The sequence below is a fragment of the Canis aureus genome, chromosome 15, assembly GCF_053574225.1.
Source record: "Canis aureus isolate CA01 chromosome 15, VMU_Caureus_v.1.0, whole genome shotgun sequence".
In the NCBI taxonomy this organism is placed as follows: Eukaryota; Metazoa; Chordata; class Mammalia; order Carnivora; family Canidae; genus Canis; species Canis aureus.
In genome coordinates, this window is record NC_135625.1 from 1,594,574 (window position 1) to 1,619,158 (window position 24,585).

General features: G+C 42.3%; 1 protein-coding gene across 2 annotated transcripts in view; it reads right to left on the reverse strand.

Moving 5' to 3' along the window:
• Positions 1–24,585, reverse strand: part of CSMD1 (CUB and Sushi multiple domains 1) — a 1,870,054-nt gene that overhangs the window by 180,237 nt on the left and 1,665,232 nt on the right. For both annotated transcript variants that reach the window (XM_077848529.1, XM_077848528.1), the window contains exons 37-38: positions 24,248–24,352; positions 2,573–2,691 (exon numbers count right to left, since the gene is read on the reverse strand). In XM_077848529.1, the coding sequence (XP_077704655.1) occupies positions 2,573–2,691; positions 24,248–24,352 (224 nt within the window). The remainder of the gene's footprint in view (positions 1–2,572; positions 2,692–24,247; positions 24,353–24,585) is intronic.

Consider the following 24,585-nt stretch of genomic DNA (forward strand, 5'->3'; position numbering starts at 1 on the left):
CACAGCAGCAGGTTAAATTCTGAACATTTTGTGCCGAAATCCCTCTCACGCTAGAAGGGAAGCCAGTAAAGAGCACCTCTGTGCAGACCATCGGTTTTTATTGTTTTTTCTTCCTTGGGCCTCGGTGGTCCTCTCCGCCCTGCGCGCTGATCCTGTGAGTCTCCACCTGCCGCCCACAACGGGCTCAGAGACAGTTGAAAACAAATCTTTGATTCATGCTAAATACTCGCGGGCACGCTGGGGACGCATCAAACAAGAAGTTGCACTAATGCAGTTATCAACGACAGACGGATTCCCCAGGCTCGGGAACATTTCATCCTCGATTCATCTGCCGCAAAACTCATTTTCTCATACTATCTGATATGTTAAAAAGTCATTACAGCAAAAGGAGGCTATATTTATTCTTAGAGAAGACGTTCCGTGCAGTGCGGCTCCTGCTAAAGTTCACGCTGGGTGTGCGCTCATTTTGTGGTCCGTTAAATTATCTTTAATGGATTTCTTCCTGAATTATGGAAAACGTAAAGTGCGAAGGCCTGCAAAGGCGGTTATAGATGCCTGCCCAGAGGAGGGCCATCGGCTACCAGCCTCGGTCAGACTCTCTCATGGATTTTGGCACAAACGATTTATATTAGTGATTCCAGCTGAAATGTATACAACGGATCCAACACGAGACAGGACTCTGTGTAGTTACTAGTTTAACATAAGGATTTTCATCGTTTTGTCTTGTAAAGAAGCACTGAAACCGGCCTGGGGAAGAGGGGAATCCCGGGTTCCGTCTGAGTGTCGGGGCCGGCACCCTCGTCCCCGGTCCAGGAGGCTCCCCGGGCGGGCACGTCCAGGCACAGTCGTGTGCGAAGTGTGCAAGGCACGCCGGTCGCCACAGGCGCTGTGCCTCTGGGTACATTGATGTGTTGGCAACTGTGCTGCTGACACTTAGCAACTTAAACAAACAAACAAACAAACAAACCCGGGCCCCTGTTTGGCTCCCGTGAAGGCAAAGCCCGCAGCTCGTGGAGTCAGCGCTGCCCCCGCCCCCCAGCAGGACGGAGGGAGAGCCTGGTTTGCGTTTGTATCCGGAGCTAATGAGCGGGGCCAAGGCTCCGCAGGTGCAGGTGCAGGTGCAGGGGCAGGTGCCGCAGGTGCGTCCGGGCCTCGTCCGCCAGCCCTGATTCAACAGCCCTTTGTAAGCCAGGGCCCTACGGGACCCTCCTTTCTGTCTCCTCTGAGGGCTGCAAAGGAGTCATTCGTAAAAGGTCCTCAGGGTAGCCGCTCAGCGACACCATGGGGGGGTAGGAGGCGGCGGACACCCGGCAGCGAAGCAAGGATTGACGTGTGGGAGTGTGTTTTTGAGTATAAAGCAAGTGAAAAAAAAGTGGGGGGGGACATACTGACGGCACATCCAAGTAGACTGGTGCGGTGGGGGGGTCCCTACAAACGAAGCCCTTGGGCTAGGCCTTGGAATTCTCCAGACCAGAACACGGCTGGGATTTGCCTTAAACAGTCAGCTCAGGAGGCTTCGGGCGCTTCCCCACCGACGTGCTCCGGGCCCGAAGGTGCGGGAAAGGCCCTGCCGGCCGGGGTGGGGCGCGGGGGGCGGCAAGCGTGGCTCTGGGGCCTGCACCACCCGTGCCTGTGCCCCGGGCTCCAGCAAGGACGGCGCCCCGGTGCTGGGAAGGACCTCCCCGCGGTCCCCACGTGCCACCGCGTCCTCTGCGACTCTTGCCTGCTGCTTTCTTTCCCAAACTCGTTTGTTCAAACTTTGCCACAGAACTGTTGGAGGACAGAACTAAGACCTTTCTCCTTAAAATACGATCCGCTTCAACGTGGTAATGAGCGTTCAGCCAAAAAGGTACTCTATTACCCAAAATAAACGGAGAGGAGACACGTAATTAGGCGTGACTATTCCTACTGGCCCATGTAGCCTGTGCCTGAGATGACCCACATCGTTGCTGGCAGCGGCAATCGGAGCCATCACGCCACGCGCCCCCGAGAGGCTCTTTCGCAAGAACGCTTATATATGATCAGCCCGGAAAACACAGTAACGGAGAAAATGATGAATGTTGGTACACATTGGGCTATAAAAGTCTGAAAAAACTTTTATACAAAATTATAAAAAAATGATGGAGACTCCTCGATAGTCCCCGGAGTGACCTGGGCACCGCAGCACCTGCTAGAGAAGGTAGCAGACGGCGACTGTCCCACGGGACACACTCGGGACTCAGGGCGGACCTCGCGCTGGAGGCCACAGGAGTGCCACGAACGCGACTCGTGTCAACACTCTGTGTCTTACAATTTCATCTGCATGCTCACGGGGGGAACGTACATTTGGAAATAAAGTAATCACGAAAACAGGGTGCTGAACTGCGGAAGAGAGCTTGGTCATCAGGAGCTATTTCCACGCTAGAGTGAACATCAGGAGCACGCGTGGCTCCGTGTGACGACTTGGATTTGCAAACAGCAGGAGAGCAGCTAAAGCATCTCTCTGGGTGCAGCTCTCTGGCACTGGCGTCCCCGAGCCGCCAAGGATTCCCGCGCCAACCCTCCGTATTCCCGACACGCAGAAGGAAGGTACCTGCAAGGTGTACCCCGGTTCACACTGAAAGGAGAGCACATCGTTCACCATGTACCGGTCTCCGATTTTGATGCCATTGCTGGGAAGGGCTGGTTCTTGGCACGCAGCGAGGCCCACGGCTGCAGAAAGGCAGAGACACGGGCTTAGGAAGCACGTACCATACACGATATTCCTGGTTTTCTGAATAATAAAACAGTTCTTTCCCCTGTTGCTCTCCTCCTGACGAAGTGAACAACGACCTTGATTATTTCTCTCGTTGTCCTACCAACGAGACATCAGGGGACTTTAGGTCAGTTATTAGCTACCTCCTGACCATGACTACATCCCACACCCAGCACGAGTCCATCAAGGTTCTCCTTAAACAATACAATGGCCACTTCCAAGTTCCCCGTTACACACTCCAAAGCCAACGCATGCACACTTCAGAAGGGCCTTTAAGGTCACGTTTCTTTGGACATGCGAGACCCATGACAGTGCTCTCCTGCTGTTCTTCAAGCAGAGTTGGCCATCTTTTTTTTTTAAGATTTTATTTATTTATTCATGATGGACATAGAGAGACAGAGAGAGGCAGAGACACAGGTACAGGGAGAAGCAGGCTCCCTGCAGGGAGCCTGACACGGGACTCGATCCCAGGACCCCGGGATCATACCCTGGGCCAAAGGCAGCTGCTAAACTGCTGAGCCACCCAGGGATCCCCTAGGGTTGACCATATTTATGAAAAATTTTAAGTGTGAATCTGGGAACTCTACCCTTCCAGAAAAACATAACACGAGAACAAATATTTTATATATATATAAAATATATAAAATGTATGTAGTGTAAATATATGTATAATTTATATATATATATATAGAGAGAGAGAGAGAGAGAGAGAGAGAGATTTTTTTTCTCTCTCTCTCATTTAAAGACAACAAAATTCTCAGTGTTCTCAGTAAACAGGCCAATATTTACAGATCCTAAGGCTATAATTGGGCACTTTTCTTGATGGAATTGCCTTCAGTTAGGGCACTAACAATTTTTTTAACGTATCACATAATACTGGCACTCAGCCTAAAATATAGAGAAATTAATGAGTTAGCAGAGATACCTCTCCGTATAAAGCCCATAGCACAGACAGACAAAATAGGCAGCTATGGTGTTTTATAGAATAAAAAAAAAATGCATTTGAAATGATGCTAAAGGCGTGGGGATTGCAAATAATCCTTCTCATCAGTGTGCCACGTCCAATCTCATTCCAGGTTACCCGGGACTGATGGGTTTTGCAGGGTAACGGATCGGGAAGGACATTCGAGCAGCTCAGCTTAAAATTCTCCATGTGACCTTGGATGTACACTTGAGTTCTGGGCCATGACACTAACAGGAATGAACTGGTCAGATTAGTGAACCGACCGGGGCTGGGGACTCCGGGTGATATGGCTGAGATGGGGAAGCGGGGGTCACCTTAATCAATGCAGAGGCAAAACCTGGTAGGAAATGGAAGAACAGGTCTTTGCAGGGCCCCCAGCTGCGCAACTGTGGGTCCCAGGGCAGAATGAGGGTGCGTGTGGCTTGCCCTGCACGCAAGGCCGTGTCCACGCCTGTGGGCTGGCACATCTCCTCTGCTCCTGTGCTGCACACCCCACTGTCCCATCAAACTCCACTTAAAAAACAGGCAAAGGTAAGATTTCTAAGGGCTCCCAGAGGGGCTCCAGCAAGTGCAGTGCTTCTGAGAGCAGGAGTCAATGTGAGGCTACATGGTTCCCGCTCATGCATCAGGCCTGGATCCGGATCAGAGATCCTGCACGGGCAGCTCATGGGGAAACCGCACGTGCTGAGGACGGTCTATTGTCATCCTGGATGCTCTATGTTGCTCTGATCCTGACCCCCTGTGTCTGAGATTAAGGAAAGGGCAGAGCGAAGTCAGATTAACAGGTGGAGTTCTCAGGTACAGGTATGTATGTAAACCCATCTCTCAGGGGCCCAGCACTAAATTTCTAGACGGTTGGGCTTTATGTTTATAGATGATAACGTTACTAAATACACAAAACTACAATCACTTAGGGCTTTATCTTGTTTTGTTAGTATAAGTCTAATTTATGTTTTTCTTAACCCTAGAATATATATTTCATTTAAAATTCACCCTTTCTCTTATCACAGCTTAACAAGATCACCTACCACCTAGCACTATTTTTTTATTTGCTCCTGCGGGGGGTGGGGGGGGGGTTGGGACTTAAAATACCTTTGGTATAAATTTAATTACAATTTGAAATACTAAAAAGCCGATTTATACTGATGCCACATCATCATTTTGGCATACTTCAAGAGCATTCAGAGACCAGAGACTATCGATAACCCAAAACTGTTCAAAATAAGCTGATAACATATTTTGAAATTTAAAAAAATGCAATAAGTAATTCAAAATTAAATTCTAGTTATGAAACACCCATCCCTTTACATATATGATATAATAGGCTTTTACCTAGTGTATTTGTTTGATACATTGTGATTCGTATGCATTTATTATATGTTAATTCATTTTCATTTCTCCTTTCTTAAATTCTACGTGTAAATCTCATTCATCCTCTGGAAAAAAATAATAACTTGCAGTTATCCGTACCTATAGGAATTACAATATATTTTCTTAATAAACTAAAAACATACAAAAGTCCTTTTAATCAGGATTTGATGTGATGAGACTCAGGAAGCAGTTTTATGCAGACCCAGATCTTTGAACTGTAGACAGGACACATCTTCCTCACTCTCAGTGTCCCTAGGTCTCCAGTACACAGTAGACGTTAACAGCACTAGGATATCCGGTATCTCTAGGGACGCTTCCTAGCAATAGCATCTATGTATATTCACATATAGACAAGTAAAGAAGTGATTGATATGATCATCCACAAGTATTTGTTGAACTACCCTGGGCTAGAGCCCGACTATGATCCCTACATCACGTTGCTCTCCTAATGATGCAGTGCCGCCGGCAACACTGAGCCAGGTCGCAGTGAAAACGGTGGATCTGTGTCATGAGTGGAAGATTCTTATTTTTGGGTTTAGGAAAAAAAGAAGACTCTAGCAGAGGGGAGAGTTAAAGGTGTGGCAGATTCAGACCCCCAAACCAGCTGGGTTTGAAATGCCTTCCCAGGCAGCCGTGTTCACACACAGAGGAGCCGCACCATCTCCTGTGATTCCGGCATCAGGGTAAACTGTCTAGAGAAAGAGCAACCCTGTGCATTATGGGCTCAAATAGGAAAATGGGGAAGGAGGGGAAGCAGCCCCAGAAATGCTGGTAACAATATGAGGCAACAAGTTGTCCCTTAGCGGACAGAACAATGGGCTTTCTGACCAGTAGGGGACAGAAGGAGGAGGTAGGCTGAAGGATTTTCAGTACAGAGAAAGGTCAGATTATTTGCATGTGCTCATTATGCTAATCAGCGAGAAATATAAAGAAGATAGGAGAAGAAGGTAGGAAAATAAATATGAGCAGGAAGGAAGGTCAGTTTAAGTCCATACGTGCATATATCATCACTCTTCACAACACCTAGAAAGAGAAGAGTTTTAGAAGAAAGTTGTTGGCGCAAAACTGATTTTTAATGGTAAGTCATGGGTAATGGTAAGCATCACACCGGTGACAGTCAGTCATAAGGCCGGTCGACTAAAAAGTACTGATTTAGACACAGAACGAGACACGTTGGAAGAGCTATACAAACAACAGAACTTCTCTAAAATGAAGTTGTGATACAAAACCATCTGGCAGGAAAATTCAAAATTAATTTTTCAAAAAGAGAGACATCTGGTAGAGTATATCGCCATATTGTAAGCAAAAGTTTTTATAGAAAAGATTTCCAGTTTTTCAATGTACGGCATATTTACATTCTATACCATAAATGATGAAACAGCAAATGCTATAAAGCTAGGTTTCTTTACAAGGTGGTTCATGAGCCACCTGATTCTGAACCATGAGGTATCCTGATTACATGTGATAATGAAGGTAATTGTTGAGTGTTCTAAAGCTTTAGACCTATTGCTATAAACAAGCAATGACACAGGGAGAAATATTTTATGTAGCATGGCATTTGTACCATATCAGCCACAGATGTACATTCTAACACTTTCACATGTAAAAATGTGTGGACATTTTGAAATGCGTTGATTTATAAAGTTGGGATTAGATGTAGAAGGCAGCCAAAAAAGTATCTCCCCATGTGTCTACCCTGAGAGGGCAAAGAATATTAAAACAAACAACAAAAAAAAGCCATTAAAAAAGACAAGTATCCTAGTTTGATCAAATCTACAGCCTAATGGCTTTATCTACCAGTGACCATCAAATGTGGAAGTTATGAACCAGAAAATAACAAGTAGCCTCATGGAGTCTCTGGAAGGCATTATAACCATTATCCTAAATTTATTAGGTAAAATGGAGAATGCTTTACTAAATCTTGAAAATGAAAATAATTTTGAAATCCATGATAAAGATGCAATGATCGTCAAATGTGGGGAGCAGGAAAAGTGAGCTCGTGTAGACATAGTTGAGACAACGTTGAGCATTTTTTTGTCAACTTGGCATTGTCCTCATTTTGACTGGCATAATGTATGATTTTCAAAGTTCACAACTTAAAAGAAAATAAGTATGTTATTCGAGCTGCACTGCTCAAAACAATAATCAAGATAAAAAAACACAGCGAGAGAAAGCAGACCCGAATGGAAAGGTCACTAGAGCTGGATTAGCTGACAAGGGCAAAGAGGTCAAAGAACATTTGCAGATCTGTGAGCTTTATTAAGTACTAGGTAGGTCATCAGCAGCACTATAGGGGTACATGGGCTAGTCCTTAACTTGGAAAAGAAAAAAATAGGCCCATTTTTTTTGGAAACTAAATTAGTAATAACCATCCCCTCACACAAAACTAGTAGATAAAAAACCTTTCTTTATGTGCACTTGGGAAGATAAATCCTAAAACAGAAGTGTTACTGATAGTCCCTGTAAACCCATAAATCAAAACTCGCATTAAAGGTCAGACACTGTATTGGAAAATAGGTGAATAAAGACATCGCACTTTCACTTAGGGAGATGCCACGGGAGGTTGACAATCCATGAAATAAATGTCAGATGCCATGATCACATAGGCATAAACATAACAAGTGTCACCCTGCACATTCAGACTTCTCCATTACATTGTTTTATGAGTCAATACATCTCCATGACAACAGAGTGTGTATAGGGAAAACTCCATAATTAATATAACAGCAACTGAAGTAAAGAAACTACTTTTTAAATCATTGTCTAAGTGATTTAGCATGTATGTGGAGCTAAAAATATTTTCTCTTATCTGTAAACTGTGGGCATGTTAAGTCCACATAATAAAGGTTTTCTCTATTCTTCCCATTTAGTAGATCATAAGGATTCTTTAAAGCATAAGGGATTGTGTGTATAGTGTCAAGGGAAGTCAGAGCATAAATTTGGGGAAATAGAATATTTTATCTCTCTTGGAGATTTGAAAGTATTATAGTATATTAAAGGCACAGAGAAATCCTGCAGAGATGAATCCTCTTCAATTTTATTTGAAGGATTTCCAAAATGTATTTGATTACGGGACCATTTTGGTCTGCGGACTCCCCATGAATAACACAGGACAGCAGTGTCCTGCAGAACACTGTGAGGAGCACTGATCTTGTCCAACATCCTCATTCATGGAGAGAGGGAAAGTAATTTCTGCAAGTTCACAAGGCCAGGAAACGGCCTCACCGGGCTACACACTCTGCCTTCTGAATATCAGTGAATTATGTGCCCCATCACCACACGGCAGAGCTCTGTTTACATATCAAAGTTAAGATTGCTCCTGGTGCAGCAACTTGCTCAGTTTCCCCAATTAAACCATAGGCTCCAGGGGAACGCAAACTGGCTCCTTCTTCCTCGTTAGTGCGATAGGCTGGATGTTTGGGTGTCCCTCAACCCCCAGAATGTGTATGTTGAAGCTCTAATCCCCAAGGTGGTGGTTTTTGGAGGGGAGGTCTTTGAGAGATGATTCGGTTTAGATAGATTCATGAGGGTGAGACCTCATGAAGGGGTTAGTGCCCTTATGTGAAGGGAAAAGAGACCTCTCTCCACGCGCACACTCTAGGACAGGCCATGTGAGCACACACTGAGATGGTGGCTGTTTACAAGCCAGGAAGCAGACTGTCACCAGGAACCAAATATGCCACCCCCTGGGTCTTGGACTTCCCAGCTTCTGGAACAGTGAGAAATAAATGTCTGTTGTTGAAGCCACGCAGTTTGTGGTGTTTTGTTATAGCAGGCAGAGCTAACTAAGGCAATCTGTACATAGCATGCACCTAGCACATGGCCTAGAAGAAGCATGTATACGATTATTGAATTGACAAATGGATAAAAAGCTAACAAATTATGGCAAAATGACCATAATTACTAGATACAAATATTTCAGCTGCTAAATAACATGTTCTCATACTCTCCATTAATAAAGAATAAATGCTATGAAAATTAACCATCCCTAGTGACATATTGCTAAACATCCTCTCACATGCAGTGAAAAGAGAAACATCCTGTCTAATGTAGGGTCTTTAGTAATGTGCGTATGGATGATTTTTTTTTGCTTTTCTTCATGATGAGAGCGATCACTTAAGCTAAAACTGTGCCAGTCTTCTTTGACATAGAGATATTTATTACAAATTAAAGAAATTTTTTTCCAATTAAAATTTTACTAGACACACATATAGTTCAGAAAATCAGAACATTAAAATTAGTTGAAATTTTTAGATGTCAAACCTTACACTTGAACTTAAACTCAATTACACAAAAATAATCTGACTATAACCACATTTATTGTCTTTTTTAGAGCTTCTGAATAAAAGGTCAATTATATAAATTATATATTTAAAATGATAACAATGACAATAATTTCTTAAAGTATCTTGGATTGTTTAATTAATATATCAGATAGATTAATGGGAATACTTATTAAATAAAATATAGACATTTAATACGTGTGACTATATGTAGACATACAAATATTTAACACATGATTTTACATTAATATGTTTTTGCTTTTTTTAAAATAAGCAAATACAAAATATTCAAATTTAATTGAAATTCTGAATATTCAATAGGCCAAATAATAAGATTAACTGACCGAATCAAGGAACTTATTGAAGAATGTATTTTTAGTAAAATATACTGATTATTTTGGTTATCTTTCCCTTGGCTTGGTGTTATATAACATGATTTAGCAAGCAATGTCCCTTGAGCCAAAACTGATCATGTTTGTTTTTTTCTGTACTGACTCCTTTCATTAGTCCTGAAGTTGAATATATTTCCTCTGGCCCTTTACAAAAAGATATTGCTGACTCATGTTTATTAGTATTCAATCATCTCCTTAAGTTGTATACTAAACACTTTCATATAGATATTTGATCATTATAAATCTACATTTATGGTATTGATTATTATAGAGACTTAAGGAAACATTGCAGATTAATATGAATACTCTTACATAAAAATATCTGTACTGTCAGAAGTCTATGCAAATAAACCATATACATAGTAAGATAAATGTGAAAAAATAATATGTTGCATTTTACTTAAAATTTATCGAGCATGGTTTCAAAAATTCTACTCATATCATTAAAAACAAAAAAAAAAACAAAAAAAAAACAAAAAAACTACAACTGTGTACAAACTTTCAGGCCAAACATACTATTTGTTAGAAGACTAAGAAATTGGTAGCACAATAATAAAGTAAAAGAATATTTTAAAAAATATTCTCTGCTCTTTGAATGATGTGAATTAAAGTAACTAGTCCTTCAACTGTTTAGCTTATATTTAAAAAAATCATCAAGTCTAGAAGTAGTGTCTCAAGATGGCAAAATAGGAAGCCCTAGAACCTTCTTCCCCAATGGAGATACCAACTTAACAACAATACAGACAAATTGCCCTTGGAAGAAATACAGAAACCAATTACAAGGTTCCTGAACCCCAGAGAAGCAAAAGCCAACTGCATTGAAGTTGTTTGGAAAATTCACGGCCAGGGATCTCCTCCATGACACACTGAGCATGACTAGAAGGAAAGTCCCAACTCCCGAGTTCTCCCTGTGAAGGGAAAGAGAACAGTGGACCATGGATCCAATATTCTGACTTTTTAGAGAGCTGCCCAAGAGACTGGTCTCTCTTTTGCTTGAATCTCAGGGCTGTTAGGAACAGATGCAAGGCTGGTGCCTGAGAACAAAGGCAATACACACGGAACACACTGGAATCCACAGTACTGTAGACGGCAGAGAAGGGGAGCTCAATCTGAGAGGCCCCAGCAGCAGACAGATCTACAGGGAAGCTCCTGATTAGCAACCAGCAAACCTCTCCTGATGCATGCACAAGGCCACAGAGTACATATCCTCAGAAAAGCCCTAAGCATTCTCTGGAATATCTCATTGGGCCAACTGCTGAAAGATACCCCTCTATAAAACCAGGTTGCAGTGACTGGGAGAGGTGGCTGATGTTTAAAATGCCAAAATTGAAACAGAAATTAAAACCACATACAAAGAAATAGGAAAAGTGGATTAATCAAAAGGTCAACTTAAATCTTCAGAAACCTACCCTAAAAGATGGAAATATGAATTACTAAACAAAGAATTCAAAATAACCCTAATTAGACTGCTCATTGAATTATAAGAGAATGCAAATAAACCACTCAAGAAAAAGATAGATGAACAAAATAAAAATATCAATAAAGAAACCATAAAGAAGGACCAAACAGAAATTCTGAGCTACAGAATGCCATAACTGAATTGACAAATCCACTAGAGAAGATCAACATTAGACTTAACCAAACAGAAGAAAGAACCAGCAACCTTGGACTAAGACAGGCCATTTAAAATTATCAAGTCAGAGGGGAATAAAAGGGAATTATAGAAGACCATCCAGCAGAACAGTATGGGCATTATGGGTATCCCAGAAAGAAGAAGAAAAGAGAAAAGAAAGCAGGATCTATTTGAAGAAATAATGACTGAAAACTATCCAAATCTTAAGAAAGAAATGGAGAAACCAATTAAAGAAGCTCAAAGAGGTTCAACCAGGATAAATCTAAAGAAACCTACACTGAGACACATCATAATCAAACGATCACAGACAAAAACACAAAAATAATATGTCTTTTTTTTTTTCTCTTGAAAACAGCAAGAGGGGAAAAAAAAAAAAAAACTCTAATGTTCAGGGAGCCTCCTATCAGACTGCCAGTGGATTTCTTATCAGAAACCATGTAGGCTAAATGGAGTTAGGGAAAATTACAGTGCTAGCTAAATGTTTACAGTATAAAAGAAGGAAGATCTCGAATAAATAACTTTTACACCTCAAGGAACTAGAACAAGAGAGTAAGCTATATGATCAAGTAATCTCATTTTTGGGTATATATATTCAAAAGAATTCAAAGCAAAAACTCAAAGAAATATTTGCACACCAAATTTTACTCAATATTTGTAGCATTACTCACAATACCTGGAAGGTGGACGCTCCAAATGTCCAGACGGAAGAAAGTGCAGTATTTACATACAACGGAAGATCATTGAAACTCTAAAAGGAAATTCCATCACAGGCTGAAATATGGATGACCCGCAAAGACATTTTGCTAAGTGAAATAAGCCAGGCCCCAAAGGACAAATAGCGTATGATTTTACTGTATCTAAAATAGTCAAAATCACAGAAATAGAAAGTAGAAATGGGGCTGCCAAGGGCTGGAGGGAGGAGAGAAGGGGAATTACTGTTTAATCGTATACAGATCTGCAAGATGAAAAAGTCCTAGAGATCTGTTGTGCAACACTGTGAATATATATGACACTCCTGAACCACACACTTAAGAGGTTGTCAGCTTAAAGTTATGTGTTTTTAAACCACAATAAAAAATAAGGAGTGGGGACAAGTATGTCAGGTGTCGAGTCAGACACGTGACACCGTGTGAACAAGGCCCCCTGACTTGTGCCTTCCCTACCACAGCACGGGCTCCACTGCATTTCAGTTTCCTTGTGTGCACCCCTCTCATTCTCTGGGAAGACCTCCTTCCAATGAGTGACTGTGATCCTCCAAGAACTAGCAGAGTCTTACTCAATATAAGTTTTTAACAAATCCATGCATCATGTGCATCTGCAGAAAATGAGAAACTCTTTATAAATATTGTTCACACAGAAGAGTGAATCATGCAATCTCCATTTCCAATGGACTATCAAAAACCAGATATGATCACAGATCTATCCCTTGTATCTCTTTAAGTTTTTTCTCCACCCCCCCACACAACTGGACATTATCACCTAATAATTAAATCATGTGAAAACAAACAAATGAGCCAATACAATTTATTAAGTTCTATATGGAGATTAAAGAAAGGAGGTGTGGAAGAAGGGTGATATTTCCTGGGATCCCAAAGAACTAACAGTCTAATTGTGTGTAAAGGCCATAAAGAACAATAATACAAGGGAAAATGTGCTGTAATTGAAGTATGTGGATAATCAGTGCTAAATAAAAATAAAAGTCAAAGAAATGAACATGGATTGACATAGTGAGGGAAGGCTCTGCAGCGCGGGGAGGCTGAGTGGCTCCTGGAGGAAGTGGGAAGACGGATCTCCGAAAGGCAGAGAGAAGTGGGGGAGAGGACTTGGGGGGGGAGGGAAATCCCTCGCATGAAAATGATAATTTACACCGTGTATTTGGTGGATTGTAACTGACCAAATTAAATGGCTTGAGGGAAAACGGTGGGTGATAAAACCAGTGGCCACATTAGGCAGAGGCGCCAGGGTAAGGAGGCGAAGGGACGAACGTTGTGACCAAAGAGACATTTGGGCATAAATCTGGGTACGGTGTTGGGCTGGAAAGGAGCAGAAAGAGAAGGGCCAGTGGGAAGTTAGGGCCGTGTTCAATGCGAAGAATGAGAAGAATGTCAAGGTTTAGTGAAATACATATTTTTAACTGAAAAACACACCAGTGACGTAAGGAGGAAGCGCTCGGAAGGCCTCCTTGCAGACCAGCATCCTACCAAGCAGCGCATGCCGCCCCGGGGGAATGTGGTGAGCGCCCGCTGGGAGGGGACCCCTGTGCCTCCTTGTGATTTCCTGAAGGGACGTCAGGAAGAGACAACTCTGAACAACAGGCGGAGGGAACCCCAGGGTTTGGGGCGAGGGAACCAGCCCTGCGTCACTTCCTCTTCCAGAACCGCTTCCCTTTCTAACACTCAGAACTCTTCTCGCATCCGCTCCCTTGTGTCTAGAGCTTTGATCCAAAATCTGAGAGGACTGGGCTTCTCCTGAATGATTAGCCGTGGTTGGCTACATCACAGAGCCTCCCCCTCATTACTTAGTCAAGTTCTAGCCTCTCTAGTCCTCAGTTACTTACCGTGGAAAAATGGCAAGACCAGCAAGATAATAGAGAAATCTTTTAAGTTTTACCATCCAAGAGATGAATTTGATAAAATAATATCATGAGTTTTAAACCAGTAAGAAGATCCTGAAACCAAAGAAATGATTAAATAATTAAAAAAAAAACAAATAATTATCATGTGGCCACTACTTGTCAATAAAGCAATATACTTTTGCATGTGGGTCCTTTTGGGAATATTTCTAGAAGGACGAAAACGCTACATTTACCCATTATGTGGGCAGAGAGGATCTATAAGTGTATAGATAAAGCTAGTTTAACACCCAGTGCCTATTTCTCACGTAATTTTTCTAGAGTTGAACTCAGAAATTCACTGTTGCTCAACCATTTTGCTTTTCTATAACACTCACAGCCTCAGTTAAGCAGTGCAGGGTTTAATGAAAGAGAGCAGCCTCCAAAACTAAACGATCTATAAAATTATAATGTAGGCTGCAAAAAGAAAAGCCAGTTCCTTGCCATTCTCAGAAATATGCGGATTCACAGGGCGGTCTAGAACCAGCACATATTTCAATCATGTTTTTCCTCCATGTATGTGTAACCTCACATCACAGGAGTCCACGATAAAGAGAAAACGCTTGTGGTTGAGCACGAGGTAATAGCCTGTGAACAGACATTCGGATGAGAAAACCAGTCGCAAAAAAAAAAAAAAAAAAAAAAAAAAGAGAAAACCAGTCGCACCGACAACTAACCCACAACTCAACAAAGACAACAGAAGAGCTGAAAAGACCAAATGGCTTTCATCAGCAAACTTTATTCACCCTACAACTTCTTACGTGTTTTAATCATAAAATTGGTAAACATCAAACAGAACAGTCTGGGTCACTGCAAAAATTAAACTCGAATAAAACTTCCTTCTATTTCTCTGTTGCTCGTTTACATGAAAATTAACTAGGCGTATTTCCAGAACTCTGAACACGTTTGGGGTGGTGTGATCGACTCTACGGAGAAGTCACAGCTTACGTCCCACCATCTTGGCAAATGACACTCAAATCAGATATATTTTTCGAGGCCAAACTCTAGGACCTTCTGATGCCCCCTTTATCTGACGCTCTATGTCCATCCAAGATGCCATCTATCCTACGTACCATCCCCATCTCAGGTCCTTGTCTCCTCGCAGATCCCCTCCCCCACAGAGCCACGTCACCCCTCCTGGCTGCTGCAGAGCTGCTTGCCTGTTGCAGTTGCCCCTCTACTGTTGCCTCACACCCCATACCACCTGGTCTCTACTCAACAGCTCAACTTGCTTGAAGAATACGTCAGACAATGCTACCTCCCTGATGAGAACCTTCAATGACTTCTGATCGCCCTTAGAGGAACATCCTGGGCTACAAGGTGCCAGATATCGTCCCACCTGCTCACTCTTGGATCTTATCTCTGCCTCTCTTCTGACTGTTCACACTGCTCCTTTGGCTCTAGACTTGTTTTCTTCAGTTTCATGAGTGTGCTGGGCACGCTTCCACCCACGGTCACCAGGACAATAGTCTCCTTTGACTATGATGCTTTTCCTCAAGTGTTTTTCTGTGGCTGACTACCGCTCATTCTTCCATCCTTCCTTCAAGAAATATTTTCAGTCTAAACCAGAGCGCTGCCATTATTTTGCACATCAGGAATCCGTTTATTTTCTCCAAGGTACTTAGCACAATCTGTAACCACCACAGACACTTCAGGTTTTCTCATTTATTATGCCTGCCACTAGAATGCAAATTCTCCATAAGCGGAGCCCACACCTGCTTGTCTCCCCACGACTCTGTCTTTGGAGCCTAGAGGACAGAAGAGAGCATATAAGAGATGCACAAATGATTCCTGATGACTGCAGAGATGCCCACCATTTACTTTAGGAGGAACGCAGATGAGGAAAGGGGGGAGCAATGATCACCCAGAGATGAAATTAAGGCAAATCTGCATGTTCTGCGAAAGCCACTCCAAATGGGAGAACCATCAAACACACAAGCAGTCTCAAATGAGTCACAAGGGCAGATGTACCACATGACGACTGCTAATTGGAAACCAGGCTCCTTTTCACGCGAGCAACTCTCTGAGTCACGAGCAGCACGGGTAGCAGATTGATTTAATTGATTTAATGATTGATGATTCTCTCAAGTAGCAAGCAGGAGGCCGGCTGATGAATACATGTTCTGCTAAGACACACCTCTTAGAGAAGAGGGGGAACAGCAGGTGACACTCCACGGACGTAATTTTAGGATGAGTCCTCAGTCCTATACATTCCACTCTTGCCCCTTGGCAAATTTAATGTCTGAGATTCCAAAGACTACAGAGAAACTTTCTTGCAATCCCTTCTTTGTCAGCTGAAGAAGCATGAGATTAAGGCACTTAGGTCGCACCTTTCACTTGAATGGGATACTTGTAAAAATGCTGAAATATCCCAGGGAAGAAGAAATACTCGTTACCAGTTTTGTGGGTGTTAGTGTGTGTCTTACACTCAGCTCCAAATAAAGCTGGGAGTCTCCTGTCACCACAGCAAGTTTTGGCGATGCTGAATGCCTGAAATGATTTCCTAAGAAAGACTGCATATTTTCAGGAGCATCTTTGGAATTCCCTGTGATGTAAAATGAAAGCCAGGATTTATAATACGGATGACCCTTGCACAGCACAGGTTTGAACTGGGTGGGTCTACTCCCATGCAGATTCTAAAAGAAATAAATACAGTACAGTACTGTAAGTGTATATTTGCTTCCTGATAATATTTTAAATAATATTTTCTGTTCTTAAGCTGGCTTGAATGTGACAGTGTAGTACCTGATGCATATAACATGCAAAGCACGAGCTAATTGACTGTTTGTGTGATCAGTAAGGTTTCTGGTCAACAGGAGGCTATTAGTTAAGTTTTGGAGGAGTCAAAAGTGACGCGCGGATTTTCACCACTCAGGAGCTGGCACCCCTTACCTCCACATTGTTCAAGGGACAACTGTACTTTAAATACTTCTGTGGTCCTTAGTACTATTAGAGTTTAATAAAAACAAGGAAGGTCTTAAAAATTATCAATTGATGTGGCCCAAAGCAGTTGGATTTGGGGAGGCATTCCTTGCTCGCCAAACTAAAAGTTAATCAAGGGTCCCAGGAGATGCTTTGAAATAAGAACATTTAGAAAAAAAAAATCTTATGGGTCAACAAGTGATCAATACAGAAATAAACACTAAAGGGGTTTAACACGAAGGGATTAAGATGATCGCTTCATTGTACAATCGAACAAGTACTGGTTTACACCATGTTCACTTGGTGGGAAGCAGTGAGCTCTAATCTTTGTACACAGAATGAAATCTCTGTAAACACCCCCAGGGTTATATTGAGGCTCTATCTTGTTCACTCTCTCAGTTCCTGCAATTTTATTCATGCCCATCATCATTCAAGTTGAGAAAACCTTATTAGTCTTAATATAATATTACAGTGCCATTAAAACATTCACTAACAATGTCCACCTACTTATAATAATCATTACCATCACAGAGGGCTAATTGAAGTTGTCAGTATTTAACTGTGATAGTATCCAACTAAAAATGTTTAGTACTTTTGATTGCAAAACGCTCAGTGCATTTTCTAGAATTTCGGTCTTTAGTTTGTTCTTTCTCAATTCCTGTTTTGAAAAGGATACACCAAGGAAATAAAACATAGCACTTACTGAGTCACTGAAAACGAGCATGAAGGAAATTAATCGGTTAACTATATTACGTTATATCAAAAACGGATACATGACTGTAAAGTTCACTTCTGCATTTTCTAGAAAGCAGTCTCTCTTTTTAAATGTTCCATCCTTTTTAAAAAGAAAATTATGTCAGTAAATTGTTTCTTTTTTGCTTGTATTGCCATAAATTCAAAGCTGGATTTAACGCTGAATGATAGCAGTTCTATGTATTGCAAGATACCTGAAATTTATACAGGAAGCAGAGTAGCTTCCCTGTCTCACTTGCCTCCCAGAGGACAAATGTCATATCGTACAGACTCCAGAAATATTTTGTTAACCAACTAGGCTTCTCAATAGTGAATCTCGGTAGGAAAACAAAACAAAACCAAAACCAGAGCAAAACAAAAAAAAACGCTCATGAACTCTTGAGAAAAGCAGTGAAATAAAAAAGCTTGCACACATGCATTATTTCAGTGCTGTTTTGACTGAACGCCACATATGAGAACTAAAGAGGCTTGCATGATTGCAGCAGCCTTGCGTTGGAGGTCAAATCACTCATGGGTTTATCATGTTAACGTGGGATAGATGCATTCCATGGGGTATTGTATAGTTCGTTGCAGAATTAGAAATTAAATATCTTCCAATTTAGCAAGACAGAAACAAATATAAACTGAGCCATACTAATGGTCTAATTTAATAGAGAATATTTCTTTTAAAAGACTTATTTATTTATTCTATATAGAGAGCATGTGCATGCATGGGAGTGGGGTAAGGGGCAGAAGGAAAGGGCATATTCTTTGCCCAGCATGGAGCCCACTGTAGGGCTAGTTCTCGGGACTCTGAGATCATGACCTGAGCTGAAATCAGGAGTTGGACACTTAACCAGCTGAGCCACCCAAGTGCCCCTCCATAGAGAAGATTTTAATCGTGAAAAATATGACTATTAAAAATCACAGGTATATGTAAAAATCAGAATAAACAGTTTCTATTCAATAAATTTCTAAATGGGAAACAGTACTAAATTAGATGGGCTTATACTCTGTTAATAATATATTTAATGTAAATATACATTAAATTTAATTTATAGTTTATCTGTAAATACTTCTGAGGTTTTTCATAGTTATGATGAATCTTATGTTGTTACTACATTGCAATTATGTGTGTGTGCTACATGGATGATAGATATAGATAGATAATTTCTTTTACAAATGAGGATTCAAGAAAAGTTTCTCCATGGTTAACCTAAAAAAAATTTGGTTATTCATATATTTATCTTTGAACAAGTGGATGCCCATAAAAGAATTTCCACTTCCACTTGGGATATAGACATTTGAAAAATAAAGCACTGCTTTCATTTTAACAATGAGAAAAATCTAAAAAAAAAAAAAAAAAAGAAAATCTAAACTGTAACGTCATAACTTCTCTTGAAGTCATCAGAGATGAGGTTGCAGATACCGTGCTGATGGCAATTCCAAAGAATAGCCAGTTCCAGGACATACAGGACATGGAAAGTATCTCTGTGACAGAATGTGGTACAAAGAGGACCAACACCCACACTTAGGAAAGAACAAAACAAACCAGCTAACATCCTGGCACACTGCAAAGGCCAGGCACCGGGCTCAAATAGCTCAAGGATCCAGACAGAGGGGAGTGTGTCCTTCCTTCCACAGGTGATGTAGAGAAATGCTGGGGGTAGAGCAGGAGCCTGGAGGGAGCCCCCAGACGGTGTTCCCATGGAGAGAAGGGCATGGACTATCACATACTTCCCTGAACCCCTCACTTGGAAGTATCGAAAGTGTTAAACTCCTAGGGCAGAGGCAGAAAAATCTGTAACCTCCAGGATATAGGCAAAGCGGTACTATAGCTTGGAGAAGGTAGATGGAAAAAGAGAATCGGTATCCAGGTTGCAGAAGGAAAACCAACACGGGCTTAATGCCCTCTACAGATCCCAAGATTACGGTCTCATAGCACTGGGGACAGGGAGGGAGAGTGGGGATGCTGAGAACGTGTCACCCCTAAGTGCTGACTCTCGGGGTCTGGCCTTGGCTGGAAGGGAAGAGCAGCACAGCCCCGATGCCAGCATGAGCCCAGCACAGAGTGACAGGTAATGGCAGTCTACTGGGAGGGGGAGAGTTTGGAGAGAGGGGAGACCACCTCTTCTGAAACATGACCAAGGATGACTGGCAGCAAGGTGGAGCACCACCACTGAGAAGCAGCCCTTGAACTCAGCACATGGTGCTGCTGGCTCACCACCAGGGAAATCCAAAGTGCACTGCAAGCAGCCATAGCAACGGGACTGCAGCCAGCTCACCTGGGGGCCGAGGGGCCTCAGATCCTTAACAGCAGTGGTGTGCCCATATCTAGGCATTAGTATCATGAAAAGCATTCTCTACCACTCAACTCAAGGTGTCCAGGTTTATTTATTTATTTTTATTTATTTATTTTTTATTATTATCATTATTATTTTTTTGGTGTCCAGGTTTAAAAACGTTTTGAGACACACACAAAAAAAGAAAAAGTAATCCTTTGTCTAGAGATAAAGTGACAAAGCCAGATGCAGAACATACTCACAGGATGGGGATTTTAGACAGAGATATTGAAATAACTATAAAAAATATGTTAAAGAATCTAGAGAGAAAGTTGGCATGTGCACAGAGACGGAGTAATGATTGTAGAGAGATGGTTATAGAAAAAGTCAAACGAAAATTCTATTCAGTAGGAGGATGACCCACAATATCAGAGATGAAGAGATCTTCTAATGGGCTCCTTAGGGGAGGCGACATGGCTGGGGAAGCCCTCAGTGGATCTGAAGAAGGGATAGCAGCAATCACACCAACCAGAACGCAAGGGGAAAAGAGTGAATAAACAGAAGTGAGCACCACGAAGTGAGAAGCAACGTCCAACAGTCTAACCTACATGTGAGTGGAGTCCCCAAAGAAGCCAAAGGGGATGCGGAGGAGTCAATATTTGGGATGGCCACAGGCGAGATCTGTTTGTCACTAACAGATGATGTCAGAGCAGAGATCGGAGGATGCCAAGAATGTCAGGATGACTGCGCATCTACATGCACTCGCCCCAAGACACATTATAATTAACCTGCTGAAAATAAAACGTGGAGACAAAGTGTCGCAGTAAACCAGAGAAAAGAGACCGTGTCTACAGACATAAGGAATAGCAGGTTACCTCTCATCGTCAACTAGGAAGTGAGAAGACAAGGGAGTGACACCTGCCATACTGAAAAGGAAGAAACTATCAACCCAGACTTCTGTACCCAGCAAGATATCTTTCAAAAAATGATGGTGAAACAATGACATTTATTTTTAAAGCAAAAGCTGGGAGAATTTATTGTCATCAGAACTACACTGCAAGAAAGGTGAAAGATCCTCAGACAAAAACTGGGATGAATCCAGAGACATAAAGAGCTCCAAAGATGCCAGAAGCAAAGGTGGATATAAGATATTTACTTTTCTTATTTTCTATTTACTCTAAAAGATCACCATTGTAGTAAAGTAGTAGAAATATGAAAACCAAAAGTAGTAAAAATGTTTTGTGGGCTTTATAGCAGGTAAAAATAAAATGCAAGACAACACATACCGTAAGGGATGGAAAGCAGATATTAGAAATACACGCTTGTAAGGCTCTTTTACACTAAATGACATAATATCATTTGAGGCTAAGCTGTGCTAAAATACTGAAGATGTATCTTTTAAACTCAAGACAGATCATTACATTTTTAAGAGTTTTATCTAGTCAGCCCATAGTGGAGATAAATTGAAGCAATAAAAATATTCAGTTAAACCAAAAGCTGGCAGGAAAAGAGGGGAGAATCCACAAAATACAAATAAGACAAAGAAAGGTTCTATAAGAGGGCACATGGCTTCAATCTTATTACCTCTTCTCCCACCAAATCCCACTGAAGTCAATAAACCCATGTCAGATAGATCATGTGTACCAATAAACAATACGTATTTATATATATGACATCTGCTCTCTTCGTGTTGACTCCCAGGGTCGCTGCCGCCATGTTGTTCCTTGGCAGCATGTCCATGCTACGTTCCCTTAGCTCAGATTTTGTAATTTCCAGGGTAAACCGGTATCGTCACCGTCTGCATACATCTTTATGGTTTCCCGATATTTTGCTAGTTTTGCTCTGTTTTGGGAGTTTGTCTGAAGAGAAGAGCCCAGAGCAAGGGCGACCCCCGTGTCCTTCTATGCGTAACAATGTCAAAGGTCCTATCCAGAAAAATGATGTAAAAGTTAGGACAGCTGGCTTGGAGAACTCACGAAGCTCTCAGTGATGCTGAGGGGTTGAGCTCCTACCCAGTCACGCAAGAGAACCTAGCTCACATGTGTCAGATCAGACCTTCCTACAATCGCTTTGCAATCATTAACATATTATAATTCATCCCTTCAAATTAAAAAAAAAAAATGTCTGTTTTCTGTTTGGGAAATTCCTATTGGTGCTCATGCAGAATGCGGGACTGTGACGGTTACCAGGGTCTAGGGGCTCCTTCCCACTGAGGAAAGGGAAAGTCCTCAGACAGCCCTGGTGTGGACCAGCCAGAGCAGCTCTGTTTTGGGGTCCGGGCAAACCAGCGCATGAGCTCCTCTATCTCCCGTGTGTCCCCACCTGCTCCTGACCCTTGGGGTCACCATCTGTAGAACATAGCAGTGCTTGCTGCCTCTCCGATAGCTCACTGGGATGATAACCAGGGCTCGGTAAATGGCCTTCATGAAGCGTCTTGCATTCCGTGGGTCACTAGCAGTGTGACTACGGCCTGTGTTCATCCTCCTTAAGACCCGGGCGCACCTAAAACTAGGGCTTTTCGCGGACACGTGAGTAGGGAGCTGTCACACGTTCAGAGCAGGACCTGGCATAGAGTGCGTGTGCTGTCGTTGTTTTTAATTATTATTTCACGTATATCAATTTTAGTGACAAATCCGAATTGCGAGGGCTGCAGATTGACATGACCTATTTTGAGGTCGATGGAAAATATGTCAACAGGTTAAAAATATTAGACAATCTTTTGGGAGCTCAATTCAACAGTCCTTAGACTGTTTGATGTTGGCCTTAATGAGATTAATTCTACAAACACATGATGTGACCCGTATTTTGAACTCTGGCCCAAAGCATTAAAACAGGGAAACGAGCAGGAGGTTGGGAGGACATGTAGGACACGGGAGATACGGTAGTAGCATCGGAAAACAATCCCTCAAAACAAAGGTTAACAAATGAAAACGTAGCATTATGCGTGGCCAACTAAAAAGTAAATATACCGAGTAATTTGGATTTTTAAACAAGATTCATTTCAGTGAGAAATACCTTAGTCTTTCTCTCCTAATGAAGTGTATTGGTTGGGAACAAAGTGGAAAGTAGATAATTATATTGTTGAAGCTCTACGTGTACATAATAGTAACTGCAGCCTAATTATTTAACTCGCACCTCTTTTTATAAGAAATGAGTGAAAAGCCCGGAACCCACAAGATGAGTTTGAGGGAAAGAGGTAGCAGCATTCATCATTTGTAACACTGCTAAAAATATTAGTGAATTTATTAACACCGTCATAAATACGGTCGATGGTTCCCTATCTACAGATGTTCACAAAATGTATCAAAGTAGCAGATTTTTTTCCCCAGACATTTCCTACATAAATAACATCCACAGTATCATTTCACACTGTCACCAAAGTAGTCCTATTCAAATAAATTGGAATAAACTTGCATACAAATGCCTGTAATAAGTAGGGAGATTTAACTGAAAGGAGAAACAGCCCTGTGGTTTGTGTCTGGTTCGGAATATTTATCATCAGCTGGAAATCGGGCCTTTCAAAAACATGCATGCATTTCCATCCCAGCAAACTGTTTATCTCAATTCAAAAGATCACTTATTAAAGCTTATCCATGTATTTGCTTATTTGCAGCTGCTTATTAAAGAAGATGAATATCAACATTAAGCATTTTTAGTGCTTGAAAACATGTCCTAAAATAAACCTGCCTCTCATTGGAAATTCTTACTTCATTTTTGCCAGGTTTACCTGCATCATCGAACGCCAGAGAAGATTTGCGCCTTTGACCTTTGCCAACCCATTTATCAGACTATTAGCTCACTCGCGCATTCATTTTTAAAAGGTTAGCGTCTCCTTCGCGATACCTCCTTCCAATTAAAATGAGTAATACACGAAGCAGCCGGCGCGTGGGGCTCCGTGCTAGGTCTGCGCCGACAGCCTCGGCGTCGAGGAGCGCAGGGGCCCGAGGACCATCATTTGTCTGGAAATTAGGATTTTCTAGGTTTCGGGATGGGGATATGAGCATGTGCTATCACAGGGAAACCAGGAACAGAACAGACGGTCACGCTTTGTGCTTTGTGACAGTTATGCCAGATACGCGTGCATCTGGCCAGTTACTCCAGACACTAGCGTGTGTGTCTCCTCAGGAGTTTGTTTTTTACGATTTCATATTTCATAGAGATTTCGTGTGACCCACGCTCATGCAACTTTTTTTTTTTTTTCATGCAACTTTTTAAGTAGGTTCCGAGCCCTAATGCTTCACTCGGTAAAAGTGGGGGATTCAGGTTCGCATCCAGGAAGCTCCGCGGGGGACAGGGAGGCCGGGCGGGGAGAGGGGACCTTACTCTTGTATTCCAGGTGGAAGCCAGCAGCGGCCACACTGATGTCGGACTGGAAGTGCAGGTAGAGCTGGTTGGAGGTGCTGTTCAGGAGCGCGGGGACCGTGGTTCCTGCAAGACACACAGAGGCACAGGTCACACCACAGGTGCACGCGCTCCCCCCAGAGCAGGCCGGCGGGCATGTGCCCCGGCCTGCAGGCCCCTCTGGGCGCCCCCGTGTCCTGGGAGCCCTGGCCTCGCCCCTGTGCACCCGGGCCTGCTCCTGTCCCATCCGGCGACGTCACACGCTGTCTCTGCTCCCCTCGAGCTGACGGGACGGCTACGGTCACACAGCGTGGGGACGC